The 16,541-nt window shown below is 40.9% G+C and overlaps 1 protein-coding gene across 1 annotated transcript in view; it reads left to right on the top strand.

The window, feature by feature from the left end:
• The first annotated feature begins 709 nt into the window (after positions 1 to 709).
• Positions 710 to 16,541, top strand: part of LOC135482652 (uncharacterized) — a 63,961-nt gene continuing 48,129 nt past the window's right edge. The window contains exons 1-3 of the mRNA XM_064762899.1: positions 710 to 875; positions 6,373 to 6,476; positions 7,495 to 7,538. Of these exons, the coding sequence (XP_064618969.1) occupies positions 818 to 875; positions 6,373 to 6,476; positions 7,495 to 7,538 (206 nt within the window). The 5' untranslated portion in view covers positions 710 to 817. The remainder of the gene's footprint in view (positions 876 to 6,372; positions 6,477 to 7,494; positions 7,539 to 16,541) is intronic.

Below are 16,541 nucleotides of genomic sequence, written 5' to 3'. Positions count from 1 at the left end.
TACAGGATGGACTATGTGCTAACCTATCACACTACATAGCCTACACACTGAATGGCAACACCCAAACTAACATGAGCTCAAATCCAAACACGTCAATAATTTAATTAAAGGGGGACTATAGACAGGAGCAGAGGGGCTAAATTGGCCATATTCAGGTGACTACTATACACAGTGAGCGCCCTGGGTCATGTCAGATTCAGCACTAAATAATTTCCTCATACAAGCGTGAATCATTTCGGCGTACTGTGAGATGTGAGAGACCCCTATTGGCAACCTTGTGTAACTTTATCTTGCCTGCCTAGCTGCTGCCTATATTGTCCCTTTAATATAAAGCCTTATACCTGTATACCGATAGGGCCAAACTTGACCGCTATGTAGTTCAATTTGTCACATACATGTACTTCATATTGCCAGGGACTGCCAACTCGGCGACCTCTAGCAGGGTTTCTCGATTCTAACGGGAGGAATTCACGAAAAGAAGAAGAAGACCTGGTGGACGTTGGTGGACGCTGTTATAGGATGACCTGCCGTCGAAGACAAGACAGGTGAATCTCATAGACGGCCAGCAAGGAATCGGGACTGCGCACAACAACTGTATCTCCTTGTATCTCGCCTGCAGGTTAGAGATTTCGTTCTATGTACATGCCGTGTATATTTTGTTCGTATACATTTTGCACAATGTTTATTAATGGCTGAAGGCGATGTTGATTATAATTTTCGACGCGATCAGTTCCACACGTGCCGTCGTTTTTCAGTGCTGAATAAACATCCGATTTTGCCAAAAGTTACTTATTCACGACAACAAGAATTCGCCAACATGAAATGCGATAGTTGTGGAGAGAAAGAAGCCGTCCTAGAATGTCCTGAATGCCAGGGTACGACTGTTACCTTTAGCCGCAATTCGCGTGTTGACTCCAGGTCGAATGAATGAATGAATGAAAATCGACTGCACAATGCATTGTCGTACACTGTGACTGTTGTCTCTGCCATTCTCCAACCCCCTAATTCTTGCTGGTCTTGTTAGACTATTATCTCCAGGCAGGCACATACGTGGTAAAATGGTATTAAAAAGTATGGTGAACTTCCAGCTGTAGGGTTATAGACGAATTCGAAGAAGTTTGTTTTGGCGCTGCAGTTATAAGGCCTAATGGTGACCTGCGTAAATTTGCGTTTCACCTTGAACATGTTGAACCACAGGCACAGGCCCCTGACCTGAAGCCTATCAAGCGGGATTATCGGGCTAAACAATGGGATAAACCAGGAAAGTACTATGAGAAGGGTAAAAAGAAAAGGTAGGCAAAGCTGTTGACCAGATTTGAACTGAGAGAGTCCGAAACAGCTCCACTTCGGACCCCTCGTACAACCAGAGAACGTCGAGAAACAGAAATTTTTTTGCTTACCACGCAATCTATTAGACTCCAATGATTAAATACTGACCTTCTTACAGCCATCATTCAAATATTAAGTTAATTAACAACATAGGCCGCATCGTTTGTGGGTGGTGAAAGTGAATAAATTTATAAATCCCGCCGGCTACCATCTCCCTGCTTGGTAACCAAATCAATGCAGCGAATGGAAGCTGATTGGCTAGAAATAAACACATGATTCTTTCAGGTTGCCGTATTTAACGAATAGCCAATCAGCGTGCGGGATTCCATTCACTGTGGTGTGATGCGTGCGTCATATTGATTTGGTTACCAAGCAGCCGGGAAAAGGGCCTATTGCCTCCGCCCATACCACTGAAGAAATACGTGCCATTTTTCTGTACCGGTAGGTATATGTTGCGCGCCTCGCCTAAATTTGATCTGATTCTGCTGTTTGCATGCGGTGTACACTATCTGTGTACGATATGTATAAAGCACAAGCAGCATATATCATATGGTGAACCCATTTTCGATCACACAGACCTCGCTTTCCATTACCAGTGCGCTGCTACTATGAAGTGGATTTCCAAAGAACTTCAAAGAGTTTGCCCTGTTAATCTTCTCTGTACACTGCCTAAAGTTCAACGTAAAGTATATTGTGATTTTTGAATGAGACACAAAAAACACTACACTTGCCAAGATAACAGACCCCTGCACTAGTGACAGCGATGGTCAGTGGCATCATGGTAACTTGATACCATTTTGTGTAGGCCTACAGAGATGCCATTTATAAGTGAGTAATAGCTGATCAACATCACTATCAGTTTGAAATGGATTTCATACAAATGCATGCTGTATTTTTCGTCAAGCTATTGACGCGTGTTGAAAGCTGAGCAATGTCAGTCAATACTGGATAAGAGCTTTCTTGCTGGAAAATTTGGTGCTTGATAAACTTGTTCAAAAGCATCACCTGGGTTCACACAGCATTCTGCTGCAGTCTCGGCCTGAATGTGTCGAGGCTTACAGAGGTGTTTGGTAGGTTGTTCCAGTCAACTATTGTTCTCGGGAAGAAGGAGTATTTGTGGCCGTCTGTTGATGTTTGGATATGTTGGAAGATAGCCAGATTGGCTCATACAACATTATCAAGCGTGCCTGTTGTCTCTGCTCTTCCAGGGACAGCCAGCCTAATGTACTGAGCATGTCGGTACACTGGAGGTGTTATCATGGCACCCTGTAACCCATCTTGCAGCCCTGCGTTCAACCGTCTCAATCTGTTGCTTCCGGTTCCAGGCCGATGATGCATACTCAACCTTTGGGCGTACTAGTGATCTGAATGCTGCAGCTAACTTCTTAGCCTGTTGTTCTAATATTGAAAAACGGAAATCCCAAAGCTGAATTTACTGACTTGACTATGGTGTTGATGTGGCCATTCCCTTTTTGGTCCTTCAAGATGGTGATGCCAAGGTACTTGTCCGAGTTTGAGGTAGTAGACTGGACCATTGGCAAGATTGTCGGTGATTGTGATTTTGTCCATCGTTGCCCTGACTGGGTTTGTGAAGTTCTTGCACATATCGACAAGGGTTGCCAGGGGATGATGGTTTGTTGAACAGATTAAACTACCGACTAATCTGTCGGTAGTTTATTGGTTTTACTGAATTCTCTCTTTATTTTTTTCTGCGACTACCTGATGACTCCTGATCTAACCAACTTTAAGAGATAACTCACGAAAGGCAATAGCTTAAGCTTTCAAAACATCAGGATTGGCAGAAAAGTACCTCGGCAAGCACCCTATTGTTTTCTGGCTTCATCAGATTCGTAGAAATTATTATTTTGACGAATTCATTGTTCGGAAAATTTCAAACGGCTAAAAGTTGCATATTTTTCTGAAATACATGGGTGGCATGTTTCATGACTGCTGAAGCTACTGTACTTAAACTTGGTACACACCCCTGGATGACCGCTTCTCAGAGACTGAATCGCCGCCAGATATCATTCCTTGTTTGGCCAACAGGAGTGTTATGCAAAAAGTGAAAAAATGTACCTCTTGCTTGCTGCTGAACCTCTTAGTCTTAGTCTACTTTCGACTATCTTGGTGCCAGAGTGCAGTCTTCAAAGTCAATTTCTAGTCACGGTAATGCTACTGCTACCCTCTGAGTCTGACGTGCTGGTTGATAGTTTTCAAATTGACTGACTAGTCAATTCTAGTTGGATTTGCTTATTCAGCACTTGGGCTTTCCCTCTGGTGTCAACCACTGTGTTCCGGTGATTATCGTTTAGTGGGGATATACCCTGACTGTCCTTGTTGGTATGTTTGATGAGGGCCCAGAACTGCTTATTTGCCCTCATCCGACATTGCCTCTACCTGAGCCATTCACCGGCCATTGACAACTTCCCACATGCCTATAACTTCTAAGGCTTCGTTTTGGTTAGAAAATGCACATGTTGGTCTAAAAATAGGTCAGAACCATGGACCAAACAAAACACCTGATAAAGAAAGCCAAAAAAACTTGGTGCATAGGGATCTATTGTCTGGCATCGGGAAGACAATTCTGTCGATGATTTGTTCCCAACCAGAGCTGCGATGGTATTTGTGTATCAATAAGCATAAACTTTTCTACTTAGGCATGGACCGCGGTAAACAGTGGACCTACCCCTGTATGCATTGTCGGCTTCACAAAGTTCCTGGTCTTCGCTTGACTCCTATCATTACTCAGATTTCATCATTGTATAGTTTTGGAGTAATAAAGCAAAGCTTTTGTTTGAACTAAGATGCACCAGAACTCAAGTTTGCCATGCTTGACACATCCAGAACTGGACTGGATTCTGTAGGTAAACAAGAGCATCATCAAGGTCCTCCCAGGCATAAAGAGGCTGGGTGCTCTAGATTGTGATGGTAGCAAAAACTAACAGGGTGATTTTTCTGAAACTCGCATGGATGACACCATTGCCTAAAACCTTTTACATTATGGTAAAACAATGAATTGAAATTGACCTATTTATGCCCCCGCTCATCGAAGTTGAGTTGGGCCATTATGTTTTCAGCTGGTTGCAGCATTTACCGCACCCTATTCCGAGCTATAACTCAAGAACCGGTGGCCAGATTGATCTGTAATTTCTATGTTGAATTGGGGTGGATGGGACAAGGGTGCCTATCGATTTTGGTCAAGCCCCAAAATTTAATATGGCTGCAAGGAGGCCATCATGGATTTCGCATTTCAGACTATAGCTCAAGAACAAGTGCTACACTCTACTCATACAGCCAAACGAACACCTTGCACCTCCCATCCAACATCAGTGCTCACCGCGTGGTCATCAGAAGAACCTGTCGATTCTATTACTTCATTCTTTTTCACTGTTGTGCTTAACTCAAAATATATTAAATAAAGAAAACAGTATGTGGCAGTTGATTTACAAAAATATCAGTGTATCTGTGAAAGGCCTATGCCGTTCGTTAACTTTTAATTGAAATTTAAAATGTCCAATTGTGGAAATACGTACTAAATTCAATATAAATTTCAACATTGCCGTTGTGTAGACACTGATTATGAATACCAAGTTTAAACAAATTTGTACTCATGATAACTGCTCTACAGCATTGTCTATTAATGGATCTATTTAACTGGACCACAAGTAATTATGAACAACGTACCCCTTTAAGTTTTATCACCATCAATGTGGGCAAATCATACCCCTGGGACTTGGTCCTCGTCTTGCACTTTGAAACTGGTTTGTTCCTGATGTAAAGGTCAAGATGGCAACACTGCATGGCTGGACCATGTTCAGTGGATTAGTTTGTCACAACCAACCTACACTTCAAAGGAATCGATGTAAAGGTCCAGACTGTTTCTGGTTGTGACCGTGCATCTACTAGGCCGGTTGGTCTCAACCTGCACTTCAAAGAATTTAATGTAAAGGTCCAGACTGCCTTAACTGTCTGCCCCAACGTTGTGATCATGCATTTGTTACAACTGATAATGTAGTAATTTCACCATAATGTAGTATCAACCGTTAATGTATCCATTCATTCTATTCTTTAATTGTTCTTTGGTGGTATTCTATCAACGTTTTTTACGATCCCGAGGGAAGATGATTGCTCCCTACAAAATCGTGTATTGGATCGGGTAATAAGAAATTCCGCACATGCGTCCCATGCATTTGACATTTCAGCCAATGGGAGCGCGTTCTAGATGTAGTGTTTGTTTTCGATAGTGACTGAGCTTCTAGGAAAGATGAGCCGTTTTGATTTGGCGGAGTAGATTTGTCCGCCTCATCCAGTGAATAATGATCGGTTTAATCCAGGGTCAGTAACATGTGTGAGGGGAGGAGGATACGACTGACTCTGGATTTTTGAGGATGCGGGTGGTGCAGAGGTGAAGATACAAAGCCAGTCCATAATGAGGCACCACTAGATATTTTCAGCTGGACAATTGCCTTATGCAGTCTCACTATCTTTCGTTGTCTTACATTACATGTATACATCAGTGTTCTCCATACCCTTTAAAAACGGGGTCCGATTTTTTGGGGGAAATGACCTCCTAATTTATTTTATTCACCTTAATAAAATGCTATATTATGACTATTATGACCCCCAACTGCCTTTAAAAATGCTTCTGAAGTCCTTGAAATCTTTAAAATAGGACCTTCTAACTGTAACAAGAATTTAAGAACAATTTTCCCAGTGCACACGAAACGCGGCAAAAACAGACAAAACGTTAGATTACCCCCCCCCCAAACTCAAAGGCTGTGGGGACCACTGATGTATGTCTGCTGCAGCTTCTTGGATCTTTTTTCTGCTTTCTTGAATGACCACACTCCATAGTAGAAGAATCCTCCACTTGGCTTGATAAGAAATGAGTATGGAACTGTTTGTTTTGGTGCTTGCCATCTGGTAGAAACTTCAGGCCTGTTGATTGATGCCATTCAGAGAAAGCTGAAAGTGTTTTGTCCATGGAAGTTTTTGAGTTGTCATATCTAATGTGCTAAATTATCTTTTTGATTTATTTTTCAGATGAATCTGGGAATCCGATACCCATGTGTGAGGAATGCAGCGATACTACACACAAAGCGAATTGGAGATCACAGAAGCACGGAGTGTACTACTTTGCAATCAAGGTGATATCAGCCTGAGTGACTTTTCCATTTTCCACCTGAATGCAACTTTGATGAGAGATAGTGAGCAGATGTCAAACTGTGTCCCTCAAATGGTTGTGGTGGATTCTTTTCACAGAAGAAAATTGCACCATCTTGATTTTTGTCTTCTAAGTAAAACTTCCTAGTTTACACTTAATTTTTGACATACACTAGAATTTTATCTTGGATGCAACTTAATAGTGCTCAGAGAATCTAATGCCTCCACCTTGTGTGTACCATCTGCCCCTGTAGGCATTATGTTAATTCAGAGGGATTAAATTCAATTTCTTCGGCCTTCTAATTCTAAGAAGAGAGAATTTTCCAGTAGCCTATTATTATTAGTCTCCGCCATCGGCTGAGACTTTTGTGTCAGGGTATTATTCTCCTCAAGAAATTATTCCAGCAAACTCTCGTCCCCAGGTGAAAGCTTCATATGTACACGAACACGGCAATGCATTGCAAAACATCGATAAAACGAGGGTGTCCATGAACTAAGAAGTCAATCTGGGTAACAGCCGCGAAAGTGCTATGGGCATGCATAGCGCAATACATGTAAATTTTTAACCAATAAACCTCGCCATACCGGCACGATGACTGGTGCCCCGCGTTATGTGTAATACATATTGGCTGCACATATGGAGGAACGTAACGGATAAAGACCAGGGACTAGTCTACACCATCGAAGCATTTTTCTATAAAACCTAATATTTGGAGTTTATGGGCTATGAAATAAGAAAAAACGGCAGTGAATTAAAGCAGCTGAGTTTCAAGAATGTGTTCTTCCCTTCTGGACACTTTATGTTGCCTTGATCAGTCGTATTTCGCACATAAACCATCGCTTCGCTGAAGTGAAAGTGCGATGTTTTGTTTTGTTTTTGTCAACATGCATGGCTGTGTGCATATGAGGCGGAGTCTGCAAAGACTCAACTGACAATTCTAGTTTACTGTTGATTTTGGGTGTGTCTGACGTTATTTCACACCAGATATTCACTTTCTTCAGGAACAACAGATTTTGATGAAGGATTGGCCCGCTGAGTGGAAAAGGTTGGTACATTAGTTAAAGTGTAGTTACGAGAGTTTGTTTTAGGTCTGTTTTTCTGCCGAGTCGCCTGTCAATGTCGTGTTGAAGCAATACACATTCCGTAAAACACTAAAACACCCTAGCAATTGTTTTAAGAAGTATGTTATCATGACATGATGTCCAGATTCACCTGAGAAGAACCAGCAATAGAATATAAACTGCACAAAAAATGAGAGGATCAGAAGTACTGCGCGTGGTCAGGAAAACTGGGTCAATGCACAAACTGGGTCAATGCACACATGTTTCATGCTTCCAAATGAGGTTTTTTTTGCCGTTAAAAAACCATTACCATTGTTTTAAATTTCTTATGTTTTACAACACCAATGTTTTACAAATGTAGAGTGCTCTAGTTTTTAGCTCAGCTGACAAAGTCAGCGGAGCTAGTAGTATAGCTGTTCAAATGGTGTCCGTCCTGCAATCCATCCATCTAGGGACCCATCTGTGGACAAAATTGGACATTTCTGACCGGGAAGACCTAGCCACTTCGTTGACGGTGCTAAATTAGGAGTTGCCCAAGGTGAACTCAAAAAACGAAAAATCAGCGCGATCCGACCTGTGTTAGGCCATTCAACATAAATTACTTGTTTATCATCACCGCCCGCCCCGACATTTAGGTCCCGTGCCGATTATTTTGATATTCGATATATCAAATATCAAGGTACCGTCCGCCCCAAGTTGTGCCCTCAACTTCCAACTCAGATTCAAACAACCTACCGCCCTAATTTTACCTGACCCGGTGGCCTGTTGATAATTGATATCCATTTCCCCGTTCTGGCCATCACACGTGGTATTAGTTACGACTAAACAAACATGCAGCAAGCCGATGCTGAAAAAATGTCTCAATACCTCAGTACAGGGGGTGACACCAGTCTCGCTCAACGGCAATGAATTATTTTCATTCAAAGTAAATTGTCAGCACACAAAATAATTATTGACTCAGTGAGACTACACTCGGGGAGATTTTGGAACCAATACTTTCTCAACCTCATACCTGCGTGGGCAAATGCGTATAGGCCTACCAGTTATTTTTATATTGCCGATGAGCCTGGAACCGAGATGAATAAACGCATGTGTTTTTATTTCTTGCTCAACGCATGAATGTTTGACCAAAGCTTACACACTATGTGGTGTATGAGGAGAATGTTTTCAATGGGCGAGACTTGGGGCCATGCTGCTTGCTGTCACTTTGCATGCTTGTGTCAGATATACATGGATTTGTACGGTACATGTAAAATGTCAGGGGAATAAATCATCAGCAGATCATGGTGCTCCTCGTGGTAAAAATCTCGTCGGGTGCCAAATGCGTGAAGGACTGGTATGGTGTAGATGTTATTGAGACTTGGTCTTTATCTGAACTGTACAATGCCTTTGCCAACGGTGAGTTTGACAGTGTCCATACACGTTTTGTAATTAAACTTTAATTTGTATTCTCCTGTCCTTATTTTATCTATCCATTTTGGAATTTGATCACTGTATACATTTTTAGGCCTCCCTGACACATCTGTACTGATTATAACTTGACATGGCTTATACATACATTTGTAATATGTCAGTCCAAAAATTATCAAATATCGAATATCAAAGCCCCTCCCAATGGAATACATTGCCAAGTTCATGACCGAAAAATATCAAATACCAAATATCAAAGGCCTTCCCCATCAAACATTGGCGCCAAACAAAATATCAAATATCAATATCAAAGGGCCTCCCCTCCAAATATCGTGAGGTGGAGTGATGATAAACAAGTAATTTATTTTGAATGGCCTTAAGAGAATGAGGTCATTTCGCGTTTAGATTTCTTTCCCTTTTTACCTCGGTCCACAGAGCAAATATTGTTTTCAAATGTGGCTGAATATTTTTAAATATTTTTGCATTTTTTACATTTAATGGAATTAATATAGTTTTAGCCGCCAGTTGGCGCTGCAGGCACATTGCCTGAATTTTGGCGATTTCAAATTTGGCGGTGGCTAAACTTTTTGCAAGCAGTGCCGCTGATTGGCCGATCGATAGAAGAGATGCCACCATTTAAAAATGGCGGTAGTCGCTGCTTCAATGAAGATGAGTGAACTTTCTCATGTTCAATCGGTTGATACTCTTTTAATCAACATGACCATGTACCTGAAATTTGTTTAGGTACTGAAAAGAGTCTATATAATTCAGATTTATCAATAGTTTTTTATAATATTGCGGAAATTTTGTGCACAAATTAGCGAAAGTTGGTGCTCGTCTCGTGTCATTTTAGAGCGAGAAATTTGTTTCCGTCGATCTCTACCACTGAAAAATCGCTTGCATAGCTTCGAATTTTTGTGAAAATAAGTATCTGAACTTGGTTTCAAATAGTCTAGAGAGTTACCTTTGTGGTGATACATATGGTATGTGATAAATATTTGTGGAATTTGTGAAATTCGGTTTTCAAACGTGCCGATGATGCAAGCGATCTCGCGTGAATTTTGCAAGTCCTGATATGTCGACAGGGTGTCAAAAATCACTCGCCTAAATTCAATTCAAAGATCGAAAATGATATCTGAACTTAGTTTCAAATAGCCAACGCAATTATCATTTCGGTGATATATAATGCATGCATGTAATAATTGATTAATCTGCCTAAAACGCGCAATTAAAATGGCGAAAGATCGTGATTACTGATAAACACTCTGGTGGCGGTCGCACTAAATAACGACCGGTAGGGCCCGGCGCGTGGCGGAGAAAAAAAGGTAGCGCCCGGAGGTTGAAACGGGATTTTTATGCAATTTTAACTGTATATATATGTTGTTTAGATGTATTTCTAACAGTTCTGTAACTTTTATGACCAAGCTTGCACCCAAAGTTGGTAAAATTGATGCTTGTTTATGGACTGCGCTAGCGACCGGAGAATTCGCCGTCGGCCATTTTGGGACGGTCCCTGAGTTGTTGCGGTTGGCAATTTTGCAACAAATCTCGCCATTTACGTTTGTTTACAATTATTTTGAAAGTCACATTGTCATTATGACATCGTAGTATGAATTCCACTGCAGTTTCGTTACGCAGCAATGCTCATGTTTTTGGTTGGCAATCATGTACTGTCTGTACACTGCGCTGTGCATGTGTTCCGCGCTAATTACCGATTAGCGCCATCTTAAGATTGCGCTGCGCATTCTTAGGATCGGTTAATTGCGCGGCAATCTCGAGATCGCGCAAGGGTGAGCGTGCGCTTTTTGCCGATTGCGCATTTTAGAGATGATGATACTTTTACATGTTCAGCTTTGCATTGCCATTGGTAGCTTTATTTTTCACCTAATTTTTGGCTCACCGTAGGGGAGTCTTTACAATACCGCAGTGTCCGTCGTCCGTCGTCGTCTGTCGTCGTCCGTCGTCGTCGTATCCTGTTTCAAAAACAGTGGCACGTTTCTTAACCGCTAAGCCTATGAACTTGTAACTTTGTACACAGGACTCCCTTGGTCAGATGACCTGTGACACTAAATTTCGATCCGATCTGATTCTTAATTTGGCCACCAGGGGGCCGAATGTAGATATCTAAAAAGTGTGATATCTCGCTTATTAATGACTTGTTTGGAATGAAATTTTTGTGGTAGGTACTCATAGCAAGGATACATCATATATCATACGGGTTTTTAATTTGACCTACTTTTCAAGGTCACAGAGGTCAAATGGCGTAAATTGGCTGTTTCAGTGTAACTATGGCACGTTTCTCAACCGCCACAGCTATGAACTTGAAACTTGGTACATATAACCCCCTATATCAGATAACCTCTTGTGCTGAATATCGGTCCGATCTGATTCTCAATTTGGCCACCAGGGGGTCGAATGTGGATATCTAAAAAGTGTGATATCTCGCTTATTGATGACTTGTTTTCGATAAAACTTTTGTGGTAGGTACTCCTAGCAAGGATACATCATATATCATATGGGTTGTTAATTTGACCTACTTGTCGAGGTCACAGAGGTCACAACGCAGACACAGATATGGCCGAAATTGCATGTTTTGTGTTTTTCGTGTTGTGGCAATCCAAAGGTCGTGAGTTCAAACCCCGGTCAGGGACGGCCAAAAATATTTTTTTATTTTATTATTTTTTATCTTTTCCCTTTTGTCTTTTCTGACTTGTATCTTACATTTTCTTGATTTTTGGCTCACCGTAGGGGAGTCTTATGTAATACCGCAGTGTCCGTCGTCCGTCGTCCGTCGTCGTATCCTATTTAAAAAACAGTGGCACGTTTCTTAACCGCTAGGGCTATGAACTTAAAACTTTGTACACAGCACCCACTAGGTCAGGTGACCTCTGACACTAAATTTCGGTCCGATCTGATTCTCAACTTGGCCACCAGGGGGCCAAATGTCGATATCTAAAAAGTGTGATATCTCGCTTATTAGTGACTTGTTTTCGATGAAACTTGTGTTGTAGGTACTCATAGCAAATATACATCTTATATCATACGGGTTTTTAATTTGACCTACTTTTCAAGTTCACAGAGGTCATATGGCGTAAATTGGCCGTTAGAGTGTAAACTATAGCACGTTTCTTAACCACTAAAGCTATGAACTTGAAACTTGGTACATATAACCCCCTATATCACATAGCCTCTGGTGCTGAATTTCAGTTTGATCTGATTCTCAACTTTGCCACCAGGGGGCCAAAAGTGGATATCTAAAAAGTGTGATATATCGCTTATAAGTGACTTGTTTTCGATAAAATTTTTATGGTAGGTACTCTTAGGAAGAATACATCACATGTCTTATGGGTTTTCAATTTGACCTACTTTTCAAAGTCACAGAGGTCATATGGGGTAAATTGGCCGTTGGAGTGTAAACTATGGCACGTTTCTTAACCAGTAAAGCTATGAACTTGAAACTTGGTGCATATAACCCCCTACATCAGATAACCTTTGATGCCGAATTTTGGCCTGATCTGATTCTTTATTCGGCCACCAGGGGGCCATAATGGAAAAAGGAAGAAGTGCAATATCTTGCTTATTTGAGTGAATTGTTTTCGATAAAATTTTTATGGCAGGGACTTCTAGCAAGGATACACCACATGTCCTACGATTTTTGGATTTGACCTCCTTTTCTAGGTCACAGAGGTCAAATGGCGTAAATTGGCCATTAGAGTGTAACTATGGCACGTTTCTTAACTGCTGAAGCTATGAACTTGAAAGTTGGTACATGTAACCCCCTACATCAGATAATCTCTGACACCGAATTTTGGCCTCATCTGATTCTTGATTTGGCCACCAGGGGGTCAAAACTGAAAAAGTAGGACATGCAATATCTTGCTTATTAATGACTTTTTTTCGATGAATTTTTTATTGCAGGGACTCTTAGCAATCACACGATATTGATCTTGTTGATGTCATACTCATAGACAATTATTGGTTGGATCATAAACTTATATATACTGCCCTGTCTTATTACTTGACATCAATACACATCTAAAAAAAGTCTTCATGCCTGATTGTGTTCACCATATTCACCTCTAAACTAAGCATGATCCTGCCTACTAAAAGATGTATACGGTGAGCACAATGGCCCCTGGCCGTTTCATTTGCTACACCAACAGTCACATTACTGTCATGTGACTGTCTATGGGATGCTGAAAGTAAATTAATTTAATACCGGCCAAAGTTGACTGTCGAGTGGTTGATTTGTATTTTGTACCTCGGGCCATACCTCAGGCCATGGAGGTATTATTAAGATAACTGCAGGCCATGGAGGTATTATTAAGATACCTCCATGCTCAGGCATTCGTTTGAGAAGGGAGACACTTAGGCCTACATGTAAGGTTTTATGTTATCTTCTCATTATAAATACTGTTTTATATTTCAGGTTATCCCCTAACACAGCTTGCTGATGGACATCCAACCTGAGAGCAATGCTTTTGAAAATTAATGATTGATCAAGTACATTTGGTTGTAATCTTGCATCCGGATTTACTTAATGAATAAAGAGATACATCTAATAACTAAGATTTTATTATACGTTTATAATTATTTTATTTATAATAACATCCCAATAGTATTTACATTTCCTTGATATATATGATTACACAATACAATGTTCATGATATTTACACTTACAGTCGCACAATATTGTCATGGAACATAGTTTATTCACCAATTAATGATAATTGATAATTGGTAATTGGTAATTATATGTAAATTAGCGTTCTGTCATAGTGATCATTTCACCAAAAATTATCAATGAATATTAATCATGATAATTAGTAAGTGCTAAAATTGGCTTGTGTCAAGTCAAATATGAACATATCATCATCTCAGAAGCCTAATTAGCAGTGGTAGGTAATTAATGCAGCCATGTCTTTGATAATGTGAACAGATCTCACTATGACACTTTGACCAATATTTTATACTGACCATCATCTCAGAAGCCGCTAAGGCGGCCATGCCTTTAATAATGTGAACAGATCTCACTACGACACTTTGACCAATATTTTATACTGACCATCATCTCAGAAGCCGCTAAGGCGGCCATGCCTTTAATAATGTGAACAGATCTCACTATGACACTTTGACCAATATTTACTGACCATCATCTCAGAAGCCTAATTAGCAGTGGTAATTAATGCGGCCATGCCTTTGATAATGTGAACAGATCTCACTATGACACTTTTTGACGAATATGATATGACTTACTCTCCACAAGGGACGACATTTTCTTTGTCACCAAAGGTGGGATTATAGTCTTATGAATAACGTAGGGGACAACATTTTCTTTCACACCAAGTTTCCCGTCCTCGTTTTCTTGTAACATTGCAGAAGTTGATGAGACTTTTCACAAAATTCAAGTCCATGATCCGTGCGGAAGATTATTGTTGGAATGGCAACCCATAGTTCATATATCTCATCATAATTTATGCAGTCTGATGTTGCAAATTCTCGGAGAGAACACAATAAGTCAGTTATATTATTTGCAGGACAATCATTCATCATTCGTTCATTGGCTCGCAAGACCCCCCAACTCCCTTGCGCGATCTCGAGATTGCCGCGCAATTATAGGATCCTAAGAATGCGCAGCGCAATCTTAAGATAGCGCAGATCGGTAAAATGCGCGGAACACATGCATGGCTGTACTGTAGGCTGTAAAAAAGACAAAAACGATAGCCTAGCCCTATAGGACAGGCTTAAGAGTATAACTCAACAGGCCCTCATGATTCATTTGATGGACACCTTATTTGATAGTACCTCATCATTAAGTCCACTAGATCCTGTTCTGTCACATGTCGTAGACGATAGACAATTTTCAAAATGTAGTACACCACCCGCTCATCTTTAAGCCCAACTTGGCTCGCATCAGTCATCATGTGGGCACGGTTAGCTGTTGAGTGTTATGGTTCAGTCTGTGAGACTAATTTAAAGAGGTTACACTTTTATTTTGAATTGGAAAACAACCCCCAGGACTGACTTTTCACTGAGTGATAAGTGTGCCCTTCGAAGGTTAAGTCTCTTTCTGGATTTGCTTCCATAGATGCTTTGTTCAGGATATCATCTGACCGATGCCTGATCAAGCACAGACTGTATCCGGTGGTGTACATTTCCCCGTCTATGTCACCCTTTTTTATTCAGTCAGTGTTAATTTCTCTTCTCTTTTTTTACAGATTAACTGTTGTTGGTTATTGCAAGAGGAGTCGTTGGCACATTTCAAGTCCAGGAAAGCACTTGCTGTTCCCACATTCAGAGTAAGGTGTGCTTACTCGTTTTACTGCTTTCCATTCCTGGAGAGCGTTATCAAATATCTGCCGCAAGGCAACAAATATCTGCCGCAAGGCGCTTCAAATATCTGCCGAAAGGCATCAAATATCTGCCGCACCAATAAAGTTCATTTTGTTAACCAACTCTTTATCTTCTTTTCTTCACATACAAAAAAGACCGTCCCAAACATTTGGCTGCATTCACTTCATCAATGTCCAGAGAACAGTCGGTTCATTTGACCATTGTAAAGCACCAGGCCCCACCTCACAAAATACACTGTAATAATTATGTACCTTGTGTCCATGTGCATGTTATTAGTTCCACCTACGCTGCATGAAGACAAGGACTCCACTCTTTGACGTCACCACACAACTCCTTGACGTCATCACACACCCCACTACTGCAACGGCAATAGAAATGACTTTACGTCATAATACCAGGGTGACGTCAACTCAGTACTTCAGCATGCACTGATATAGCAAGAAGGTCTTTCGCATCAGCACTTCTGCGTGCTAGACGTTATAGCTTCACGCTGCCTCATAATAACGGTACCGATACACACTTGGCCCTTGCCTTCACCTATCCATTTCAGCTGAGCGCCAGGCCCTTGGGCCTCTTGTTTTAAATATTTTCCTTTATTACCATTGTTTTAAATTTCTTATGTTTTACACCAGTGTTTTACCAATGTAAAGTGCCTTAGAGCTCGTTTTACCTGTATAGGGCACTATAAAATGTGGTAATTTAATTTAATATTATTAATGGTTTTATAGACATTTTACGAGTACAGGTAGTGATCGCGTCCTTGACATGAAAATGAATTGGCATCTGCATGATCATGACTCCTGCTCTCTCTTGAGCTGGAGTCAGTATTGTTGTTGCTAAGCTGAGTCGAAAGTTTCTCGTACAATCCCGTGACCTCAGGAACTGCACTCGTTTTCACCAACGTTTAAGGCCAATCTTCGGCATGGATATGAAATCTAATAAGCTCGGTACTTAAATCAGATGTTTCTCTCGCCTTGAAAACATTCCTGGGTAATATCCATGGAAATTAGCTGAGTTAATGGACTTTTGCCATGCACATAAATGGCGCCCGCTGAATTCTTATTCTATCAATAGAAACTATTAAAATTGTGGCGGTGTGATTCTCTTTGTTTGCCCTCCCACTTCACACCATGTCGGTAAGTTTTATAAGAGCGGCAGGGCGTGGGGTAAAAAAAATGGCCAAACTGACGTCATCTCCCCGGCTAATCAGCCCTCAAAACAGA

Source organism: Lineus longissimus, chromosome 2, assembly GCF_910592395.1.
Source record: "Lineus longissimus chromosome 2, tnLinLong1.2, whole genome shotgun sequence".
In the NCBI taxonomy this organism is placed as follows: Eukaryota; Metazoa; Nemertea; class Pilidiophora; order Heteronemertea; family Lineidae; genus Lineus; species Lineus longissimus.
Note: the sequence above shows the minus strand (reverse complement) of the source record. Positions and strands in the feature narration are given on the sequence as shown.